We start from the raw sequence: 25123 nt of genomic DNA on the forward strand, positions 1-25123 counted from the left end.
GAGAAGCACAGACCATTTTTACAATTAATTTGTCAAAATACTCCATAGTTTCCGGTGCCATACTGTACTTTACTTAAATGTGTACCATGTAACATACAAAAGTCAAGTAACTTGCCAATGGATGAACTGTGACATCAGACTCCCTACTATTTGTACATCTGATTTATTAATCACAAGAACTAGTTACTAGAATGTGTAATCTGGCAGATATTAATTCCTTCTATGCTATCTGACATATGTTAATTCCTGATGTTTAATCTGGCATATTCTTTCCCTCCCTATAACCCTTGATGTATTCTGTACTCTTGGGTTTCCTCCTCTTGCTACTCAAATGTCCAGCCAGTATTCAAATGCTTGCAGTCACTGGCAGGTGCGTGGGACGTCTGATTGGCTAGAGGTACATAGGCCATGAAAGTGATGTCTGCATGCACCAGACCTCAGAACTTCTCTGCCATGAGTCAAACATCAGCTGTTTCTGCCATACCGGCCATCAGATCAAGAATATTAAGATAAGTACCCCATTGGGGATGTTTTGTTTTTGGGTCACTGCATGCTTTTGTGGGTTGATGTCATCCAGGAAGGGTAAGTACAAGTGCGGCCATCAGATTCCCTATAAAGAAGCCCATGAGCTCTGCCTCTTTTTTTCTAGAGCCTACGCACAACCATAAGGCCTGCCCTATCTGCCAGACCTTCATCCCAAAAACCCTGCATTGCAGATTGCACACATTGAACATATATCGAGAGACTTAGTGATTAAAGAGCTTAGTATTAGGTATGGAGGGGCCGTCCGGTCATCCCGTCAAGCTGCCCAAGAAAGTATTCATTTTCCTAACTCTCAGAATTACCCTATCATCTTGACTATGCCTCCCCAGAGGAAGAATCTGCTGAAGCAGACTCCCAAGCTGAGGATCTCATCTGTGGGCAGACCATTGCTAAGGGAACATTTTAAATGGGACTCTTCTGACATATCAGAAGTCAAGAAAAGATACTAAGAGCTCCTTCAGATGGACTCCCTTGCCCCTTCAGCTGTACCCCCAGTACTGCCAGCCTTTCTTGATGCATTCACTGCAGCATTTCTCAACCCAGACTCTCAGCCTCTGGCACTCCACAGGCCTGACAGATTCTACAAAGTCCCTGAAGGAGCCAAATGTTTGGTCAAGTGTCCTGCTGTTGACCTTGGCACTGTCTTTGTTTCAGCGGACAAGGCTTCCAAACTACTTCCAGCCTCTTCCCTCCTGCCTGACAAAGATAGCAAGGCCATGGAATGGCTGGGGAAGAAGGTCTACACATATCCCACCCTAGCTTTCAGGGCAATAAATTATGAAACCCAATGATCTTGCCTCAGGGGTTCATGGCCACCCTGACCATCACGGATACCTACCTTCCCATCCCCATCAGACCCAGTTTCAGGAGATGCCTGTGATTCTCTGTGGCCTCCTCACATTATGAATTCTCAGCCTTGCCCTTCGATCATTCTACAGCACCAAGGGTCTTCAGCAAGTGCCTGGCACTAGTGGTGGCCTTCTACAGGACCCAAGGGATTAAAATTTTCCCTTATTTAGATGACTTGCTTATTCAGGTGGACTGCAAAGAATCCCTACTACTCCATCTCCAGACCTCTCTCTCCCTCCTGCAGGTTCTGGGGTTCAAGAAAAATTTCCACAAGTCTAACCTGACCCCCTCTCAATAGCTTGTTTTCTTGGGGTACAGAATCCAGATGGATATCATGAAGGCCTTCCTACCTCCCCAAAAGGTGGAAAACTTAAGGCAGTACCTGCTCGCTGTCCTTCAAGCCACAGAATTGACTGATAGGCAGTACCTCAGGCTCCTGGGGCACCTAACCTCGACCATTCCCATGCTAACCTTGGCAAGACTTCACATGAGAAAGCTACAATGGTACCAAGATCCATATGGACTCAGCACTCTAATCCTCTGGAATTCAAAATCCCCTTCTTACCTTGCCTCAAGAAATAGATTCAATGGTGGCTGAATCATGTGAGCAACAACCCAGACCTACCCCTTCAAGTACCGCTGCCAGTGCAGGAAATGTACACGGATGCCACAGACCTAAGATGGGGAGCAATCATGGGCTCACTATGGGTCCAGGGTACTTGGCGGGATTCCTGCAAACAGGAGCACCTCAATGTCAGATAACAGCAATACTTTTGGCATTGAAGTCCTTTCAGCCTTCACTGAAATGAGGCCCACTGAAACTGTTCACAGACAATACTACAGTGCTGTGGTATGTCAACAAGCAGGGGGGGAACAAAATCATATTTGGTATGCAGACTAGCTCTTCTAGTGTGGAAGGTGGCCATAAAACAGGGAGTCAAACTTCAAGCAGTGCACATCCCTTCAGAACAGAATTCTCAGGCAGACACCTAAAGCAGGTCCATGTCACAGTCTCATGAATGGATACTCCATAGGGATGTGTTCTTGGACATTGTCCACATATGGGGCACACCTCAAATAGATCTGTTTGCCTCTCCCATGAACAGACAACTTCCAGCCTTTTGCACCAGGCTACCCAGCCCTCTGGAAAGGGCAATGGACACATTTTCAATCTCCTGGAAGGGAATGTGTCTTTATGTATCCCCCTTCCCACTTCTTCCTTCTGAAAATTCAGCAGAACAGACCAAAAATCTTGTTGGCGACCCCCTTTTGGCCAAGAGAGCACTGGTTCCCCCTCCTGCATTTAGCCAAGGGCAGTCACCACAAGTTACCCCACAGAGTGGACCTTCTCACACAAGACAAGGCATCCCTCATACATCCACAATGGCAATCTCTATACCTCACCCTGTTGGGTGATAGAATTCTGATCCCTTACAGACACTTATAAAATGAGGACATGCTCACAGTCCTGCAGGAGGCTAGGAAACCTAATACTAGGAGATCTTGTATATCTAAATGGAAAATATTCTCCATTTGGTGTCTTTAAAGACAGTTGGATCCCTTTCAGGGGGATGTCCCTCTGGTACTGTCCTATCTGTGTGAACTTATGCAGATAGGGTTAGCATACTCCTCCATCAAGGCTCACCTAGTTGCAATTTCAGCCTGTCTGCATCTAGAATTTCCTTTAATTTCCAGATTGCCTGCTAAGTTGTTCCTAAAGGGAGGGCTGCACTTCAGCCCCCCCAAGAAATCTATCCCCCCTCCCTGGGACCTGAATTATGTCTTGGAGAAGCTCAACCCCTCCCTTTTGAACCTGTCTCCAAGGCTTCTCTGAAACACTGCACATGGAAAACAGTACTCATAGTGGCTTTGACTTCAGCCAGAAGAGTGTCTGAGTTGCAAGCTCTCATGGTCATTCCCCCTTTTCCTCATCTTCCACAAAGGCAGGGTAACTCTTAGGGCAAATCCTTTCTTCATGTCCAAGGTGGTCAATGAACTTTCCTTAAACCAAGCTATTCACCTTCCCACCTTGTTTGCCCATCCTCAGAGTGAGTAAGTGAGTCTTACACTCCCTTGATGTGCACAGACATCTCAGGTTCTACTTAGAAAAGACAACATCTGTCAGAATTTTCTGACCAGTTGTTTGTCTCCTTCCACCCCAGGGCTCTGGGGGGAGTTGTAACTAGACAGACAATTTCTGCCTGAATTTCATGGGCAATTACCTTTTGCTATGCACACTGTGACTCCCCTGCACTGGCCCTCAATCTTCAACACTAGCACAAGTGAGGGACATACACATTGGGAGGATGACAAGTACACACACACACACACACAGTAAAGTACAATTTCCCTTAAGAGCACACAGAGATTATAGTCAGCCTGGGGCTACTTTCTGCCTCTTTCTCCAGATCCCCAATAAGACTCCCCACTGGCACAGCTATAGGGTTAAGATCTCAGCTGAGTGGTCAAGCCAAAATCTTCAGCACCCTCTCTGTCCAATCACTACTTCATGTCCCTGCTCAAGTAGCTGACACACACACACACACACACACACACACACACACACACACACACACACACACACACACACACACACACTCACACACACAAACACCACTTTGAGATTTGATTTAAATCCAAGCACACAGACACTCCTGGGGTAGGCTGGCACAGGTTTACTAGCTATGTCTCCTTCTGCCAGGACAATAAGGTTGTTATCACTGCCACCAACCACTACTTATCAGCTACTCTAAGGCCCTTACAAACGGTGCCCAGTCCTACTGAGTAATGTTACTATTATCCAAATGGTTAGTGTGACCAGGAGCAAGGCTATTGGAGTGGCCTATACAGTGTCACCAAATACATATGCAAGTAGTCTAAGAGCATAAATATCTCTAAACAAACCAGCCACAAATAAAAGGTGTAAATATATTTAATAATAAATACTAAAAGAACAAGACCATACTCAAACAACACAGTAACTACAGAATTCAGAATCACAGGAAATATTTTAAAATAGCATTGTAGGACAGTCTCAAATAAATACAGAAAACATCTAAACTAATATTTACTATATTCCTATCTAAATCTAAAAGGTACTATGCCCTGAATAACTTACTTACAGAGCAAGGCAAATGCAGATGATAGTTATTTCTAGGTCCAAGACAGGATACAAAATGCACAGACTTTCTCTGAGAGCGTTCCCAAATTACTATCAAACATCACTGCTGGGTCAACTTGCATGAGATCACTTTTTGTCACCTGCCTTCAGTTCCCAGGCTAAGCAGATGCTTAGAATTTAACACCTTTGTGTCAAAAATACATCTCTCTCAGAAGTATGCAGCTGCTATGAAGTCATAGACCAGTAAAACACTTTTACATTTGAAACCTAGTAATTATTTCTGTTTCAAGACAATAGGAAAATGTCTAGCTCTAGACACTGTGTCTGCTTGATGCACTGAAACTGAGATAACACAATTGTAAAACACTTTACTTTTTAAATTATTTTCTTGAAGTTTTGCATGTTAACTGTGTATGTTCCATCTTCTACTATTAAAACATACATTTGCACAGGTATATCGTTTATATTTATTTCTGTTCTTTTCCAGTAGGTTACACCGTGGTTACATTCTTGAAGTTCAGTACATAACATATAGTTCTCTTACATTTGTAAGACAAGTATATGAATCATATTAATATTCACAAATGACATGTGATTATTTACAAAATTCCAGATAGCTAGGCTGGCAATGTCACACACACCATGGGAAATCCTTGGGGTCTAAGGTTAAAGCACACTCCACTAGGGCCATGGTTTCACCAGGAGCCTTCTTTAATGGATTAGACATGGCCACCATTTTAGAGGCAGCTACATGGACATTTGTCCACACTCTCACCAATCATTACAAGTTAGATCACATTTCTAGATCCAGGGCTGGATTTGCCAGGGCAATCCTTCATGGATTTCTGGATAATTCTTCCCAGCCACCACCCTCTATTTCACAGTGAACTTTGGCACTCACCCAAGAGTACAGAATACTGCAACATAGGAATAGAAGGTCATAGAATAGTTGTGTAAAATCTTACTATAACCATAGATCTCCCTTTCTTCCATGTTGCAGAATTCCTTCCCTCCCTCCTTCTCTGCCTGTTCACTTTTTGGCTTTTCTTGGATGACACTGAACTTGCCCATTTTAGCCTGAGACTGGGGTCCAACTGGGACACTCAGTTCTGATGTCTGATGAGTGCAGACATCACTTCTATGACCCACATACCTCCAGCCACGTTAGATGTCCCACACGCCTGGCAGTGACTGCAAGCTGTTGAATACTGGCCAGATGTTTGGGTAGCAAGAGGAGGGAACCCAAGAGTACAGAATAATGCAACAGTGAAGACAAGGACATCTATGGTTATGGTAAGATTTTACACAACTATTCTTTCTACTTTGGTTATCACTGATGTTCCAGACAAAAGCTGCCTCCTCCTTGTATGTAGAGTGCTGCCAATGAGGTTCTCTGTTGTGCAATTGTCAGTACATTACTTATTTCCCCTACTGCTGTAGGACCTATCCTTGCCAGGATAATATAACACATTTGAAGTTGTATGATTCTAAGGATATGCTTCTATTTCCCTAATGTTCTTGTCCCTGTCCCTGATCCCATATGTAATTCATCTTGCATTGTTTGTGGCAACCATCTGTGGTAGTGATGTTTACCTTTTGTGAAGCATAGGAAAGATAGTGCTTTGGGGGTTCAAAAGACTTGCACTGAGATGCTGTCATGCCAAGCAGTTATGTAAAGAAAGGGCAACTGTGCATCCTCCATCTGCTGGCCAATCTCCTGATACTATCTGGCTTGACTTCTGATCAAGACCTCTTGATATTTAAGTCATTCTTCCCCTGAGGTAGTGGCTTTCCCTTACTAGCTGAGTGTAATCCACTTTTTTTCTGTGAGAGAACCATGACCTCTGAGTTGGAGCTGCATGTTTTAATCCCAACAACTTAGCAGCCAGCAGTGATTTGCTTCAGTGTATGTTGAAGGTCATAGTCATTTGAGACTAAATGGACATCATCACCTGCAAACAACAGAAATGCTTCCCTCATGTCCCCACACTGGCACTCGACTGGCCTTGGCTGTACTTGGATTAAAAAAACTGAATGGAGATGAAAGCACATTCACTTTCACCTTAACAGAAAAGAATATAGTCACAGCTTTCAGTCCTCATATAGTGGAACTAAATGGAATACACATGCACACACTGGGCCTTTAACTTGATTACTGTTGTAGCACTTCCTGGAACACATTTTGGATCCATGGTAATATGCATTCTCCAAGTCTAAAAAAAACACACAGGCAGACAGTATAGGTACAGTCCATATTGTCTTCTGCATCTGTTCAAAGAGAAGAAAGTTGATTTGCTTGTACCACAGCTAGAACAGAGTCTATGCTGCTTCTGCTGAAGCATGGGCTTGATCACTGGGTGACTATTCCTTTCCAGCCCCATGGATAGAACAGGGAGGCTAAGGAATGTAGTCACTCCATAACAGTAATGTACTCTCCTGAACCCATTTTTGAAAATGGAGAGCTAAACTCATCTTGTATAGAAGCTCCAACTAGGCATTCCTAAGACAATCTCACTCCATGTCTTGGCTTTTTGTGTTTCTTAAGATGCTGTGTCAGTTATCTGACCAAGTTTACCACCAAATGATCGTTTAACAGCTCGGTTCATCTCATGTATTGGTTTTTCAGAACATATGATGACAGAACTACAAAGTTGATCTTTAACTTTCTACATTAAGTACACTGGCAAAAAGTGCTCCTAGGAACATCCTTGTATAGAGACATTCCATAATTAGCTCAGAATTCTAAAAAATAATTTATTCAGATTCAGATCAGACAAGTGTGTCCGCTTAGATACATCTACCCAAGGAACTCTATTATTTCTTAAGTTAGAGAGTAAAGCCTTCTGGTATAGAATCTGCAAATGTCATTCTATTGAACAGTGCTGACATTGCTCCTATCTATACCAAGTACTCTGAATAGCTATTAGATGCATACGCACAAACAGCAACAGACTTTTCTTTTTTGCAGATTGCAGTTCAGTTGAGGTGACACTTTCATTTACTGGCACAGATCTCAAGTGGTCAGCACTCACCCAGGTGAGTTTACGAATATATATTCAACCACCTATGGCCTATCCTGAGTGTCATCTCCAGAGTGGGAGTAAGGCAACCACTGGAGAAGCTTGGTTTCAGAACCAGTGCAATGGTAAGGCTGGCCAAATCTAGTTGGCACTTTTCAATCTGCCATAAAGGCCCCAGATAAGAATATGAAGTGACTGTGAATGCAGGCCATGTCATAACAAAGGAAAAGGCACTCTAGAGGTATGTTATACACGAGAGATAGGCTAAATAGTAAATTGATGTTTCATCTATTATACTGTTAATTTACACAGACATAATGAATATTGATTTTACCAAATGAATTGTAATGAGATGCCTTCCACTTTCTAATGATACTTCAAACATCTATTTATTCACAGCTGGTTTGCTGGAATGGCAAGGGCTAAGATTGTGCTGAATCAGTCATTCATGCTTATTGATCTAATTGCTGTTCATATTAAAGTCAGAAATTAGAATAATTTGTCTTGACCATTTCATAAAATGCAGGATAAGGATTATGAAGTCTGCACATCATATACTATATTTAGATAGAGAAATGTGTTTGTAGCCTTGACTTGTATCTTAATTTCTGTTCACAAGCAATAATCTCTGTATAACATGAAACTTGGGTGATGACTATGATAAGTGATTGTAAATCCATACCATTAACTAAGTGTTTATCACAGGGCAGGAGTACAACTTCTTCAAGATGGAACCTGGGGAAGTGAATTCCTTGGGAGAGACTTACGACTTTGACAGTATCATGCATTATGCCAGGAACACGTTCTCAAGGTTGGAGTCTAAGGTTACGTCTCTTTATTTCCTTACATTGTTTGCAAAAAAAAACAACAATTTTCTCATAATTTGTAATTGGATGCTTACTGCTTGATGGATGTAATTTAATGCGGGATGTGAATTGTGAAGAGCTGTTGTTTTTAAACTGTGGGTTTTCTCATAATTTGTAATTGGATGCTTACTGCTTGATAGATGTAATTTAATGCAGGATGTGAATTGTGAACAGCTGCTGCTTTTAAACTGTGGGTTTTGAGGTTCAAGTTTCAATAACTTCTGGAAGGTGCTGAAATGCTCCACCTTACCTACACTGAACTGCCTTTGTACTCTCATTACGTTCTTAATCATTACTTAATGTTCAGGAGTTTATAAATGTTTCCATGTTTTCAATGCTTAAAATATATTGCAGTGGTAGGCCATTGCCTTACATAGAAAGATTCATACATGAGCCTGTAACTTAGGACATGAGAAGAACTGCCATGTTTTATTGGCCTATATTACTCATTTTAGCATGGATTTCCTCAAGTGTCAGGAGGATTTGAAAATGCCAAGGGTAGTAATGTGGATGACATTGTTGTAGGTATATATTTTACTGTTTCTTTTATTTGTATTTCTCTCTGAAAAGACACATTTTCAGACAGGAGTTACATTAAAATGTATTTTGTGAAATTACTCCTAACTGCAATAGGAAGGACTGCAACATTAATTATTCAGTACTTTGAAAATTAAACAGTGAAATGTTATACACAACAGCAAAGAATTAAACTCCCTAAGGAAAAAAAAAACACTAGCAGAGGGACTTCACCCAATGCTGCACACTCTTACTAACTATATATATTTTAACTCAGAGGTTACTGTTCATTAAAGTCATGGAATACTTATCTCAAGGTGCTGAAGTCTTGGGCTCAGTATGTATTACCTATGTCTGTAATTAAAACTTTGACAACCTGAGTGTTGGAGTTGCAACTCTCAGATTTTAACTGGTACAAATAGAAATAACATCCATATCAGAAGTCATTGGTGCTTTTACGAGAAGATGAAAACTGCTACATTTAATACTTCATTTCTTTTCACCAGAATTATGACCATAATGCAAATAATGACCATGTCTTAACATACCTAATATATATATATATATATATATATATATATATATATATATGTATATACATACACATATATAGATATATTATATACAGATATGTCTATACACACACACACACACATTTATATATATATATATATATATATATATATATATATATATATATATATATAAAAACATTACTTACATACATACATACATACATGTGTGAATCCCTATTGAATTACCACACCATCAGATGTCAAAACAACTACACCGGAATGCCAAATGTACAAATTAACAGTGCCTCACATCAGTGAAAGTCTGCCTGATGTGTGCCTGTTTGGTGTTCTAACACTGCACTATACCAACAACAGAAGCTTTACAGGAGACCAAGCCCCCATACACTCCCCTTGTGGGGGCTGTGCCCTCAACATCCATGCTAATTATATATACCAACTCCAAGATTGCAGTGCAGCTGGGAATGGGCAGGACCACAAAGATAGCTGTACCGCGATTTCATACAATACCTCACCTACTCTGTTCGATGTTCTGACCTTCACTGATGTGATGCTTTGTTACTTTGAACATTTGGCATTCTGACCTCCTTGATATTCGATATTCTAGTAATTAATTTTTTTGATAGGGACCCATGCACACAATTTTTTAAGGGCATTGAGAATGGCATATTTCGTGCTTTGTTCATTCATTTAGGTCACAAAAGTGTTTTAAAGCGAATCTGTTTCTATATGTAAACTTTAGCTTTCTGAAACTGTAAACTGCCCTTTAGGCAAACCTTAGTCTTTTATTCCATTTTGTGTAACATAATATCTTAAATATTTAAACATAAAGCTTGCTCAAGACGTTTTCTGCTCATGGGTTTTCTGATGGTTCTCCAGTTTCCTCTTACATCCAAATACATGTCAGTAAATTAACTTACATTCCTCTAAGTTGCATATAGGCATGTGTTTGTATGTGCAAGTGTGTGCGAGTGTGTGTTTATCCTCGGATGGATTGACATCCCACCCAGTTTTGTGTCTATGCCTTCCACACAGTACTAGCCATTATAAGCCCCTCGCTCCTTCTAAGTTGGAGTAAGATAAAGGAGTGTTGTAGAAGTAATGAGTGAAGAAATGAATGAATAAATAGCAGGAATATAATACTGAACTCTGTACCACATAGCATGTATATGTGCTGTTTGAGATTTCTTCATTTGAAATATGATGGTTATCCATATATCATAAAACATGGGCCAGTCATAAGTTAAGTTAAGCAGCTCAACACGATTTTAGAATGTAGGAAATGAATACACATACATTGCACCAGTTTCATTTTTTTTTACCTGAACTGTGTCAGTCATATTTAAGATAAATTCAGAAGTGTGGATTTTATTTTAAAGAAATTATATCTGATCCTCATTATCTAGGTATATGCATATGCCATGTCAGTATGTGTCTTTGATGTCTGTGCAGGCAATATATATGAGCAAATACAGAAATGGTACAAACTTGTTTCACTGCACCCTGCCAACACGACCACTTGATATTCAGGATTGTAGTGAAGTCTTACATAGTCCTACACTGAATTCACTGGAGAAGGAAAATCAAACCTGCCTGTATGATACAGTCTTTCAGAGTTGGTCTTATTTAGTAAAATTACACTTAGAGAAATATTTTTTGAATTTATACACATATAGCTGTAACTGTTGGGATACATTATAATATATTTTTGAACTAACAAAAGTATAGGTTTTAGAATACATGGTAACAGTTAATGTTCTTCATGTTTCAATGCTGCAGTCCTAACCATTGGGTTATCCATGCTGTGGTAGCACTCAGTTGGTCTGAATACCAGAGTCAAGTTTTTGTGCATCGGCTCCTGTCGCTTGCTTGGTGATGTCAGGTCGTCCAAGCTATAAATGAGAGCAGGTGATGCCATTATCTCAGTCATTCTTGCCGTGGAGCCCGTAGCAGAAGCAATGCACAACAGTGCCGATCAGCTGTTTCCAGATTTTGAACTTCAGCTGAAAATGTCTAAAGCTAAGTACCCCATTGGGGTTCCTTCCTTTTTCTTCCACTAACTGATGTCCAAAAAAGTCAATAACTGTCTCGCCAGTGGAAAGCAAATACCGTACCGAGATTTTCATTCTTACTTTCTTACTATGTCACTTGCTTAGGCCCAGATCACGACGTACCCCACTGTCAGTTCTGTGCCCTCTTTAATGCTAGAACTATTCATTGTAGAGCTCTGTTTGTAGCCAGTTATTTTCATCTTCCATCTCCGATTATCGATATGGCATCCATCAGTCTGCAAACCGCAGATCTTCTGAAAAAATGTAAAGATAAGGAAAGAGACAGACTGCATAAGGCCAAGCCTTCTGATGACACCACCGCTAAAAGGGTCGTCACTTCTTCGGAATTCAGTGGGGCGCTTTCTGACTTGATTACTTCACATGCATCTACTGAGAACCTTTCGGAGTCCTGTATGCCACAGATGACTGCATCATCTAATGAGCCTCGGTTGGGTCCGGAGCCGCTACCAAGGCACCAGCTTCCAAGGATATCGCGCTCACTTCGGAATTCACTTCAAGGCCTTCGCCTTCTCTTCCGACTAACACACCGACAGCACTGAGAGATACTCTTCAGGCCAGACTTAAGTTACTCCAAAGAATACAGCAAAAAAGTCTCCATTGCAGTACTCCTTCCCCTCCTCATACTAGAATGCTTAAAATGGCAGAGAATCTCATCACTTTCATTTGGGGTAATCAGGCTACTCCAGCCAAAAGGAGAAGGGAACCTTCACCAGACATCCAATCGGATTTAGACTCAGAGGGATCTGACTCCTCTGTTCTGAAGAGGAAAATCCTCTTACTGCCTATGAAGACTCAGATGCAGAAGAATCTCTTCCTTCTACATCACCTCCGAATGACTTTTCCTTTGGGGAAACTCTCCATACCCTCAGGGAACACTTCCAGTGGGAATCAACGGATTTCCCTCAATCCAAGAAAAGACTAAGAGAGTTTCTGTACCTACACCAGTGCAGGCCTCTGGCCATCCCACCCATCTCGGAGGTGGTAGATGATGTTTACCAAGAATCCAGCCTTACCCATGACACCCTTCCACCTGTCCCCAGAAAACTACAGGGTACCTGACTCACATAAATTCCTCTACAGAAATCCTATAGCAGATCCAGAGGTGATTACTCAGGGACCTAAGGGAGTTAAGGCTACATCTGCAAAGAATCCTACTCCCTCAGACAAAGAATCCAGGGCGCTAGACAGATGGGGTAAAAAAGTATATTCTTTTGCAACTTTAACTATAAAAGCTCTCAACTGTCAGTTCCATATGTTAAAATAGCAACAGCACACTTTGGAACTTTTGAAACAGAAAATTTCTGTTTTTCCTGATTTTGCCAAAAATAAAGAGATAGCAGAATTACTGCACTCTTCATCTCAGGTGGCAAAGCACTCCTTGCACTGTGGATTTGATGCCTTAGAAGCTTCTAGTGGGGCAGCAGTGACAGGATCTGTTATCAGAAGACATGCATGGTTGAAGGAACAACCTCTTCCTGATCATGTCAAAGCTAAAATCATGGATGCACCTCTTGACAAAGACCGCTTGTTCGGACAGAAAACTGAAGAGGTACTTAAAAAGATGGAGGACAAAGCAAAATCAATGCAGACTGTTAAAGATTTTCTTCAAGTACAACCTCCTAGGTTCAACAGAAATGTTCCTTCTAAACACTGGTCCTTTCCTGCACCAAACAGGCAGACATAAGGCAACACCCATAGGGACAGACCCACCAGGACTCAAATTCAGGGCCAGCAAAGAACAAAACAGTGGCCCCCCCTCAAACGTTAGAGCAGGGAGTTCAAAAGTAACCCTGTATGGAAAAAACTCTCAATGACTACCTTTCCCATCTCTGCCTGCCTCCACCACACCAAAAGCTAGGGGGAAGGCTATCTCTAAGCAGAGAAAAAAGATCAATGGGTCTTAAAAATCATTGCTCAAGGGTACAAATTCAATTTCCAAGAACTACCACCTCCAAGAGTTTACCCAGACCTACCTACAAATCAGTGGGCAGAAGCACTAAAACAAGTGCAAAACCTAATATCCCTAGGGGCAGTAGAACCTATACCTCCAGAACAAGTTGCAAAAGGATTCTCTTCCAGACTATTCCTTGTTCTCAGGAAAGAGGGGACTTGGCATCCCATCCTGGACCTATCCTTTCTCAATACCTTCCTGGTAATCCCAAGACTCAAAATGCTTACCTTACAACAGCTTTTACCAATGCTGCAAAACAAAGCTTGGATGGTCACCTTAGACCTAAAGGTTGCTTACCTGCACATCCCAATAAGGGAATCATGCAGAAAATTCCTGGACTTCATAGCAGGATCACTACACTTTCAATTCTCTACTTTGCCCTTTGGCTTATCTGCTGCTCCCAGGGTATTCACCAAACGTCTAGCTCCTGCCATTGCCTTTTGCAGAAAAAACAATGTACAGATTTACCCTTACCTAGATATCTGTCTCGTACAGGTAGACTGCAAGGAACTGTCCCTGCAGCACCTTTCATTTGTAAAAACCCTACTCACCTCTCTGGGGTTCACTATCAATGAAAGGAAATCAAAACAGACACCTACCAGGAAAATCATATTTCTGGGAGCCTTACTGGACTGCAAACAGCAAATGGCCTTTCTGTTCCCTAGAAAAAACAGTTTCCTACCAAAATACTTCACTACTCTGGCCTCCCAAACCCAGCTTTCTGCCAGGAAGTTCCTACAAGCTCTAGGGCACATGGCCTCATACATCCTCCTGGTACCTCTAGCCAGACTACACATGAGGGAAATTCAGTGGTACCTAAAGAACCTGTGGTATCAACACTCACAACCTCTGGACACCTTCCTGCCTGTGATCCCTTGCATAAGACCTGAGTTCCTCGTGCACTGAACAAGAGACTTACATTCACTCTGTGTCCACCAGACCAGACCATAACTACAGATGCTTTGGACATAGCTTGGGGTGCCCACCTAGAAGGCAGATGCGCCTAAGGTCTACGGGACGAACAGATACTACCCTTGGACATCAACCAAAAGGAAATGATAGCAGTACAAAACTCTCTGGCGTCCTTCAAACCCTACCTGAAACCAGGGGTGGTTCTCATAAAAACAGACAACACCACAGTCATGTTGTACATCAACAAACAGGGGGAGACTCAATTTTATCCCCTGTGCAGACTAGCCATGAACCTGTGGCTAGCAGCCTCATCCATGGGACTACATCTTATAGCCCAATACCTACCGGGCATCAACAACACCCTGGCAGACCACCTAAGTAGAAACCTGCTGGACCCACATGAATGGCAAATCCACAGAGACATCTTTTCTGCAAATTACCCACACATGGAGGACCCCCCAGGTGGACCTCTTTGCCTCTCATTTAAATCACCAAGTACAGAAATTCTGCACCAGGGAGTACCATCACCTGACCTGGAGGGTCGATGCCCTGAACTTCCCTTGGAATACCCTCTTTGTGTATGCATTCCCACCTCTACCTCTCATTCCAAAAGTATTAATCAAGATAAGGGAGGAAAAACCAAGAGCAATACTCATTGCCCCAGATTTGCCCACACAGCACTGGTACCCACTGCTGTGCAGCCTATCTCACTAGCCCCCCTGGCAGCTACCTCTGATACCTCACCTGCTATCCCGGGGGGGGGGGGGACAATGCTGCACCCAGACCTGCAGACACTCAAGCTCTCAGCATGGCTTATTCTACCAAAACCATCAAGGAATCTATGCTAAGCAAGCAAGTCCTTGACGTCATCACAGAACCCAGAAGGCCCAGCACCAGAAACTCTTACGCTGGAAAATGGAAAAGATTCTGCTCCTGGAGGCAGTCCAAGGGGGCAGACATACATCTGCCCTACCTTCCTCTTATTCTAGATTATCTTGCTGAACTTCTTAATAAGGGTCTGTCCTTCTCCTCCATAAAGATCCATGCCTCTGCCATCTTGGCACACTTTGATACAGAACAACCATTGATGTTCTTCGTGTTTCACTATTGCAGTCATCACATTTGGGTTATCTGCTTGCAGTAGCCCTCAGTTGGCCTGATTATCAAAGTCTTGGGTCCTATGTCGGTTGTTGTCTCATCTTCCATGATGTCAGGTAGTCAGGGGTATAAAGCATGCAGCCGACGCCATTACTTCATTCTTTCTTGCAGTGCGGTGCCCAAAGCAGAAGCAGTTCACAAGTGCCGGTCGGCCGACTCCTGAAATTTTCATTTTCGAGTTTCAGAACTGAAGTCTTCAACTAAAGCTAAGTACCCCATTGGGGAAACTTTTTCTTGCTCTAAACCGATGTCAGTAAAAGTCAATAATTGTATTTCTTGTGGAAAGTAAATACCTCATAAAGATTTTCATTCATACTGTATTCCTTGCCTAGGCCCTGACCATGACATATCTCGCTGTCAGTTTTGTGCCTTATTTAAACAATGAACTATTCATTGTCAGTACATTTACGCTTCTAAATATTTTGGTACTTGGTTCAATTACCCAGATATGGCTTTGGTAAGCCACCCGACTACCGACATTCCGAAAAAATGCAAAGATAAAGGCAGAGACAGGCTGCCTAGGTCCAAAGCTGCTGACAACGCTTCTCCTAAGCTAGTCACCAGTTCGCTGGTGCTCAGTGAGGCGCTTTCGCAGCCCCTGATACCTGCTACTTCACATTCGCAGGCCTCTACTGAGACCCATTCAGAGTCTGGTATGTCGTGAGATACTTCAACTGTGGAACCTGCGGATGTCTCTAGCTTGGATGTGCCCGGAGCCGCTGTACAGGCACCAGCTTCTGACGGTGTATTCAGGCCTACTGACTTGCATATTAAACCGACACATCTTCTTCTTCAAGGCCTAAAACTCGATCCATGCCTAGAAAACCGATGCCCAGACCGCATGGTCAGGCTTCTATGCCTAAAAAGCAAATGACAAGAATGGCTGAAGACCTTATTACTTTAATCAGGGGAAGCCAACCTTCCCCCTCTAAGAGACCTAGGACTGAATTTTTTTATGATTCTTCTGATCAGGATTCTGAAATTTCTGTTTCCTCTGATGATCAGGATTTACCCTTATTTACCTATGAGGATTCTGATGCAGAGGACTCTATTCCTTCTGCTTCCCCTCCAGAGGATTTCTCTTTTGGTGAAACCTTGCATACTTTTAGGGAGCATTTTGGCTGGGAAAGCCAGGATTACTCTGATTCTAAAAAGAGGCTTAGGGATTTCTTACTCCTGCCTCAACATAGGCCTTTAGCTATCCCCCCTGTAAGGACATTGTTGATGCTGCCTTTTCGGAATCTAGCTTGGCCCCTGATTCCTTACCTCCTGCTCCCAGAAAACCAGGTAGATATTACAGGGTTCCTGACTCTCAAAACTTCTTCTTTAAAAATCCTACTGCGGACCCTGAGACCATTTCACAGGGACCCAAGGGCATTAAGGCTACTACTGCCCAAAATCCTACTCCCTCTGATAGAGAATTCAGGACGTTGGATAGATGGGGTAAGAAGGTATACACTTCTGCAACCTTGGCCATTAGTGCCTTAAACTGCCAGTTGCTTCCTATGCTAGGCAAGGATGCCTGGTTGGCAACACTGGATTTAAAGGAAACCTACCTGCACATCCCAGTCAAGGAATCTTGCAGAAAATACCTAAGCTTCAAAGCAGGCTACATGCACTATCAGTTCTCTGCACTGCCCTTTGGCTTATTTATTGCGGTCAGGGTATTCACAAAGTGCCTAGCTCCAGTCATTGCATTTTGCAGGCAAAGAAATATTCAGATATACCCATACCTGGACGATTGTCTAATTCAGGCAGAAAGCCAGGACATACTTTTGAATCATCTGGCATTTGTACAAAAGGTGCTAATATCCCTGGGGTACACCATAAACAAAAAGAAATCACATCTTGTACCCTGCCAACAAGTTGCATTCCTGGGAACAAGCTTGAACACAACTTCCCAGATGGATTTCCTCAAGCCAGAGAAACAAGTTAATTTAACAACTTACTTCAAACTAATGGCCACAAAGACCCTGCTTTCTGCATGACAAATAATGCAAGCCTTGGGGTTCATGGCCTCCTGCATTCTCCTAATTCCATATACAAGACTGCATATGAGCCTATGGTGTCAATATTCTCAGGATCTAGAAGCAATGATTCCTATCACACCTTGCCTACAGTTAGAGTTCCTTTGGTGGGCAGAGGCCTGCCACCAAAACAAGGGACTGCCATTCACTCTACCCCCTGCTGCCCAAACCCTAACAACAGATGCATCGGACTATGCATGGGGGGCTCACTTGGCAGGGAAGTGCATTCAGGGCAAATGGAACCCAAGTCAAATGCACTTGCATATCAATCAAAAAGAAATGATAGCTGTACAGAATGCTCTGACAGCCTTCAAGGACCACATTCTTCCAGGACAAATAACGGTAAAGACGGACAACACAACTGTTATGTGTTACATAAACAAGCAGGAGGGAACCCACTCATACCCTCTCTGAGACTAGCCATGGCGCTACTACAGGCTCAATTCCTACCAGGAAAGCTAAATACTCCAAAAACAAATGGTTCTGCCACCAATTCCACTTAAAAACACTTGAAACTTGAAAACTTTAATAAAATATACGATGATAAGATAAAATAAAATAAACACACTGGCTCATAAACCGGATAAGCGGTTTCAGTATAATACCTTTTTCAAATCCTAAATGTTTGCCAGTGAAACTTCCACTTAAATGCCTTCATTTCCTAGTGTTCACTCACTTAGATGCATTTAGTAACCATAGCAGCATACACACCCTTCTAATTATGTCATTTTGAGTGCTGAAGAGCTTTGCCTTTTAGTGCAGGTTTTAAAGGGACAAATGCATTCAGACCTGGTGACTGATCTGATTGCAAATTCCTTATCCAGTTCATCTGTTCAATTTCTGTTTGTTTTACTAAATCCCCACCTCTTGGTGTTTTATGAAGCCTAGCTAGTGCCATGAACTTGAAAGAATGGCTGTCATTTATACTAATATGCATATAAAGTGCATTGCTGGTAACTTTTTTCTTATGTCAGATAAGTGCGTTAGGATACGTTCCTTGAGCATTTGATTAGTTTTCCCTATGTAGTATGCCTTGCAGTGACTCTAGGATGCCACATAGATAATGTTTTTACTCCGACAGTTTGCAAATCCTTCAAACTTATAGTTCCTTTTAGTCAGGGGATGTGTAAAAGTATTTGAGATGTTTATATGAGAGCATGCCTTGCAACTTCCACATCTGAATGTACCAACTCTTCTGTTCATCTGAAAACTCCTGTCTTCAGGAATAGCTTCAGTTTCTGTTTTATAACATAATAGTCTTTTTAAGTTTTTCCTGTTCTTAAAAGCTGTGTCGATCTCCAACAATTTCCCTACTTTTGTTGTCAGTTGTTAGCGCTGGCCAAAATTTTCTGATGGTATTACGAATAGTAAACTTGTCATTACTATATGTCAACTGGCATCTCAGATTGGACTTTACCTCCTTTTGCTTGATCTTCACTATTTCACCTTGGTCCGAAAAATAGGATCTTCCCCTCCGAGAGCATAGTTCTAAGGTAGTTGCTTCACTGGTCTGTGTCTCTTTGACTGTGTATCCTTTCTTATTAAAGTCATTGGTAAGTTTAATTTGCTCCTCCCTATAATCCTCATCCCCTCATGCAGAGCTTGGACACTCGAGTTATTTGATTAGTCACTTTGTTGTCAAGAACACGCCTGGGATGGATGTTAGTATTGTGTAGTAAATGATTGTGCCATACAGGTTTCCTATACATTCTAGTATTGATGCTTCCTGTGTCATCTAACATTAACTTAACATCCAAGAATTCTATCTCTTTACTACAAGATGTCACTTCAAACTTCAAAAATGAAGTTGTGTTGGTCAAAAATTGTACAAAATGTTCCAAGGAGGTTAAATTGCCATCCCATAAGAGAAAGACATCATCCACAAATCAATTATAGAAAAATATGTTTCTATTCCATTTGTTGTTAATATCCGCTTTCCATAGCTCTTCCCATCTTGCCAGGACCAGATTGGCATAACAATTTGTGCATGGAGTTCCCATCGCTACCCCCGACTTCTGCCAGTAGTAAGTACTACCATGCAGAAACACATTGTTATATAAGACCAGTTCCAAGAGACTACATAGTAAATGGATATCACTAGTTGCTTTATGCTTCATACCAAAGTCTCTGATCACTTCAATCCCCAAATCATTGGGTATGGATGTGAACAAACTGTTCACGTCCATAGTTACCAATAATAAATTCTTACAAGTATTCATCTGTTGCAGTTTTTTGTAAAGTCTACTTAAGAACTCAGCCGAGTCCATGATCACTGCAGGTGCGTGAGGTAGCAATTTCTTTAATTCCCCTTTATAAAAATAGAAAGGGGTTCAGTTATCCATCCTATTCCTGAAATGACTGGTTGCATCGGAGGGTCATGTAGATTCTTATGCACCTTAGGCATTCCATTGATGCTAGGTATAGTAGGATGACATACTTCAAAAAAATCAAACAGCTCTTTGCTTATCGATCTATTCATGAGCTTGTCACAAAGCGTGTCTTATACACTATGTATAATGGTGTTCAATTCTCTTTTATCAATCCTCCTGTAGGTGGCTATATCTGCTAGCATCTCCTTCATCTTGGTATCATAGAATGACATATCCATAATTATAACTGCCCCTCCTTTGTCAGCTTGTTTAATCATGATGTCCTTCATATTCTGTAGTTCAAATAGTGCTCTCATCCATTTAGAGTTAAGTTGTGGAAATGTTTACTTCCCTTTTGCTGTCTATATTCAGCCACTTCATTTTCACATAATTGCATGAAGGCATCTACAGCCGGATGACATACAGGGACAAACGTACTTGGTTTCCTATATCCAATTCTAGTTTGAGATTCCTCATTGTTTATATTGCCAAAGAGATGTCATAAAGTCACATTCCTCCCAAAATATTTTCGATCTAGAATAAATTCACTCATTGGTGAATGCAAGGAGGGTATGAAACTCATTCCTTTTTTTAATAGTCAAATCTGATCTCTTGTTAATACAATACTCAATATATTAAATACAAGGGAATCATTTATTCCTGAAACCTCAGTTTCTTCCTCTCCCTGCTGTGGGGTCATACTTCCCTCAGGGTGTTGTTCTGCAACAAAAAAGGAAGCTGTTGGTAAAGCGGTAAATGTACCACCCCATCCTTGGGTTTAGTGGCATTCTGTATATCCAAATTCTTTGTTTGTTATTATTCAAAATGTATATATTTTCTTCACCCTGCTCAGATAGTTCTTCTATGCTCTCAGTATTGATTGCCGAGCTAACATTAGTCTCCAGACCATGTATCACAGATTCATGTGTTCTTGAAACCTCACTGTTGTTTTGCATGGGTGTAGTATACACTTCTGCTTCTACTACAATTCTCGCTGGTTTCCTAGTGACAGTCTCCTCCTTTTCATGTCTTGCTACTATTCCATTGTTTACATTAGTCCTGTCTGTATGGTCATTTTCTTATCTTTCGGCCATTCAAACAGGTGACCCATCCTAAAATCATTAAAATCCCTGGAAAGTTTGCTACTTTTCACTCCTTTTAACTTGGTATCATAAGTATCAAGCCTGTCCTACAGCACCCCTAGCTTCATTAAATTGTTATCAGATAGTGTCATTTGTTCTAATTCATTCTTTTTTTTTCTATTAGGGTTGCTGCTTCAACCTCCTGAGGTTTAAAAAATTCTGTCAAAAGTTTCATGTAACTGAAACTAGTTTTTATATTAATCCTTTGCCATTCAGGATACATATTTCCATAAGTTGACATGTATCGTACTCTTAAACCTCGTGGGATAATGTGATGGTGAAGGCACACCTCCATATGAAAGCATTGCCATTGTAGACGCTTTCGTTTAAAAGCTGCATTTCTCTACTTCCTTATAGATGCTTTCAAATAACAAGGTGTCTCCCCTGTTTGTTGGTAGCTCCAAAGTACCACTTTCAAAGTTAAACATAAGAATGGGTTAGATAAACCCATTAAATTACTGGCATGGATCCTCCTACTTGCCATTTCCAACGCTGGCTGCTGTGGTAATGCTGATTTCATTATGTAGTGCATGTGTGACGCTCCCAACAAAAAATTAACAGGCAAAAAAAGCAGAAGAAAGTAGCATCACCAAAGGCAGAGCAGATCAAAATATAAAACTTCAAAAACAAATGGTTCTGCCACCAATTCCACTTAAAAACACTTGAAACTAGGAAAGCTAAATACACTGGCAGATGAACTAAGCAGAAATCGCATCGACCCACACAAGTGGAAACTGGAAACAAAGGCATTCAACATGTTGATAAGCAAATGGGGGAGCCCAGTTATAGACCTGATTGCCTCCCCCCCAGAACTACCAGGTGCACAAATTCTGCACAAGGACTCCCCACAAACAAGCTTGGATAGTGGATGCCCTGTCCTTCACCTGGAAGAATCTATCTCTTTATGCCTTTCCTCCTCTGCCTCTCCTCTCCAAGGTACTACTAAAGATCAAACAGGACAAACCAAGGGCGATTTTGATTGCACCAGACTGGTACCCCCTCTTGCGCAGTGTGTCACTGCTGCCACCATGGCACCTGCCTCAGACCCCTGCCCTGCTGTCCCAGCAGGAGGGCCAGACTCTGCACCCTCAGCTTCAAACCCTGAACCTGGCAGTCGGGCTAATTACCTGATCTCTCCATTACCATCCCTCAGTAAACAAGTGTTGGATGTCATTTTGGAGGCTAGGAGGCCTAGTACTATAAAATCTTATGCTGAAAAATGGAAAAGATTCTGTTCCTGGAACCAAACTCAGGGGATGGGCACAGAAGCGCCCAATTTACCTCAGATTTTCAATACTTAACTGAGATGGTTCACAAGGGCCTTTACTTTTCTTCCATCAAAATTAATGCCACAGCCATTTCAGCTCATTACAACACAGAACCGCCCCTCATCTCTCATCCACTGCTCAAGCAGTTCCTCAGAGGGGCCAAAAACTTAAGACCACCCAGGAGAACCCCAACTCCAGCCTGGGACCTTTACTTTGTCTTGGAAAAACTTACTCTACCACCTTTTGAGCTAGCTGCAAGTGCAGAATTGAAATTCCTTTCTTGGAAAACAGCCTTCCTTTTAGCCATCACTTCAGCAAGAATGGTGTCTGAATTACACGCCCTTATGGCAGTGGAGCCTTTCATCATCTTTCATGTGGACAGGGTGTCCCACAGGACCAATCCCTCCTTCATGCCCAAGGTAGTATCCAGTGTGGTTCTCAATCAGTCCATTCATTTGCTAACCTTCTTTTCTAATCCACATAACAAAGGGGAACGTATACTGCACTCCTTAGATGTGCACAGACAACTTAGATTTTACTTGGACAGGACTAAACCTCTCAGGAAATCTGAACAGCTGCTGGTGGCATTTGCTGCAGGGGCAGAGGGGAAGGCCATTTCAAAACAAACCATTTCTAAATGGCTAGGCCATTGCATTCATTTCTGCTATAAGCACCATGGAAAAGCTATCCCACAGGGGATAAGACCACATTCAACCAGGGCTGCATCTACCTTTACAGCCTTTCTCAGAGGTCTCCCTACAAGGGACATCCTAGAAGCTGCTACCTTGAACTCTGTACATACTTTAACCAAGCATTACCATTTGCCAATTTTTTTCTAAATCCAGAGATGGCTTTGCCACTGCAGTCTTGCAGGGCCTTATAGCTGGTCCTAATGCTATCTAATTCCTCCTCCCATCCTTAGCTTTGGGAATCTACCCAAACATGATGACTGCAATAGTGAAACACAAAGAACATAGTACAGTTGTGCACACTTACCATAAATGTAGATGTTCTAGTATATTCACTGTTGCAGTCCTAGTCACCCTCCCTCCAGCCCCCTTACTTCTATTGGCTATACCTCTATTCTTGCTTACTATGTTTACAGCTTTTTGGTGTATTTGCTTTTTTGTTGGAGGTGTAACTTTGTATATATAATTGCTTCCCATTATGGGGGCACCTGACATCTGGGGCAAGAAAAACTGATGTAATGGCATTGGCTGCATGCTTTATACCCCTGACTACCTGACGTCATGGAAGATGTGACAGCAACTGACGCAGGACCCAAGACTTTGATAATCAGGCCGACCGAGGGCTACTGCAAGCAGATAACCCAAATGTGATGACTGCAACAGTGAATACACTTGAACATCTACATTTATGGTAAGTGTATACAACTGTACTTTCTCCCACCCTCTTATCAAACAATCCCTTAGAGGACCCTCTAATATCAGGCTTCCCAGAAGATAGCCCACCCCAGCCTGGGACCTGAACTATGTTTTAGAAAAGCTTACTCTGCCTCCCTTCAAGCCTGCAGCATCCTCAGAACTAAAGTGCCTCTCTTGGAAGAATGCTTTTCTCCTGGCTACTACTTCAGCCAGGAGAGTGTCAGAGCTTCAAGCCTTAATGGCCATTGAGCCATTTATCATATTCCATGCAGACACGGTCTCTCTGAGAGCCAGTCCCTCCTTCATGCCAATGTTGGTTTCAGATGTTACCCTCAACCAGGCCATCCACCTGTCCACCTTCCTCCCTGACCCTCAGAACAAGGGAAAGGATACTGCATTCTTTGGATGTGCACAAGCAACTCAGATTTCATCTGGATTATACAAAGACATTCAGAAAAACTGACCAGCTCTTGGTCAGCTTTAAAACATGGGCACAGGGGAAACCAATATCCAAACAGACCATTTCCAAATGGATAGCACACTGCATCCAGTTTTGCTACTTCTTGCATGGAAAACCACTCCCTAGGATCATCAGAACCCATTCCACTAAGGCAACCTCTACTTCCACAGCATTCCTTAGAGGGGTACCCACCAAGGACATCCTGGAAGCTGCCACATGGACTTCAGCCCACACTTTCACCAAACATTACCATCTGAACCTATTCTCAAAAGCTAGGGCTGGGTCTGCCTCTGCAAACCTGCAGGGCATGCTCACCTAACCTTAGGTTTCTATTAACCTTCCACCCTTCACCTCAGTTTTGGGAATCTTCCCAGTGGTTAGGACTGCAGCAGTGAAACACAAAGAACCTAGTACAGATGTTCATCGTGCATACAGCTGCAGTCATAACAGATGGGTTCTCCTGCTGTCAGGCGGGTCCTCGGTCGGCCGAATTCCAAAGTCTAGGTCCGGCGTCAGTTGTCGTCGCTTCTTCCCTGACGTCAGTGTGACAGGGGTATAAAAGAACCAGCCAACGCCATTTTCTTCAGTTTTTCTTGCCCCAGATGTCAGGTGCCCCCAGAAGGAAGGCAATACATAAAATTATGTAATAATGCAATGCAATATAATCAAAGACCAGTAGTTGAAAGCAAATACACCATAAAAGAAGACCCCTAGAGGGGAAGGAGGGAGGGAAACCTGGACTGCAGCTGTATTAGCACTCGAACATCTACCTTTATGGTAGGTACAAAACTGTACTATGTTCATCGTGCATACAGCTGCAGTCATAACAGATGGGTAGAATCCCAAAGCTAAGAAAGGGGTGGTAGGCACTAGGTGGAGCTAGGAGGAGCCAAAATGCCCTGCAAGACTGCAGTGGCAAAGCCTGCTCTAG

The 25123-nt window shown here is 42.2% G+C and overlaps 1 protein-coding gene across 1 annotated transcript in view; it reads left to right on the plus strand.

Annotated features, from left to right (window-relative positions):
* The window catches only part of TLL2 (tolloid like 2), a 2712623-nt gene that overhangs the window by 1690781 nt on the left and 996719 nt on the right, over positions 1–25123 (plus strand). The window contains exon 7 of the mRNA XM_044056577.1: positions 8239–8344. Within this exon, the coding sequence (XP_043912512.1) occupies positions 8239–8344 (106 nt within the window). The remainder of the gene's footprint in view (positions 1–8238; positions 8345–25123) is intronic.

This window comes from Protopterus annectens, chromosome 14.part0 (genome assembly GCF_019279795.1).
Source record: "Protopterus annectens isolate FY-2018-M chromosome 14.part0, PAN1.0, whole genome shotgun sequence".
Classification (NCBI taxonomy): domain Eukaryota; kingdom Metazoa; phylum Chordata; order Ceratodontiformes; family Protopteridae; genus Protopterus; species Protopterus annectens.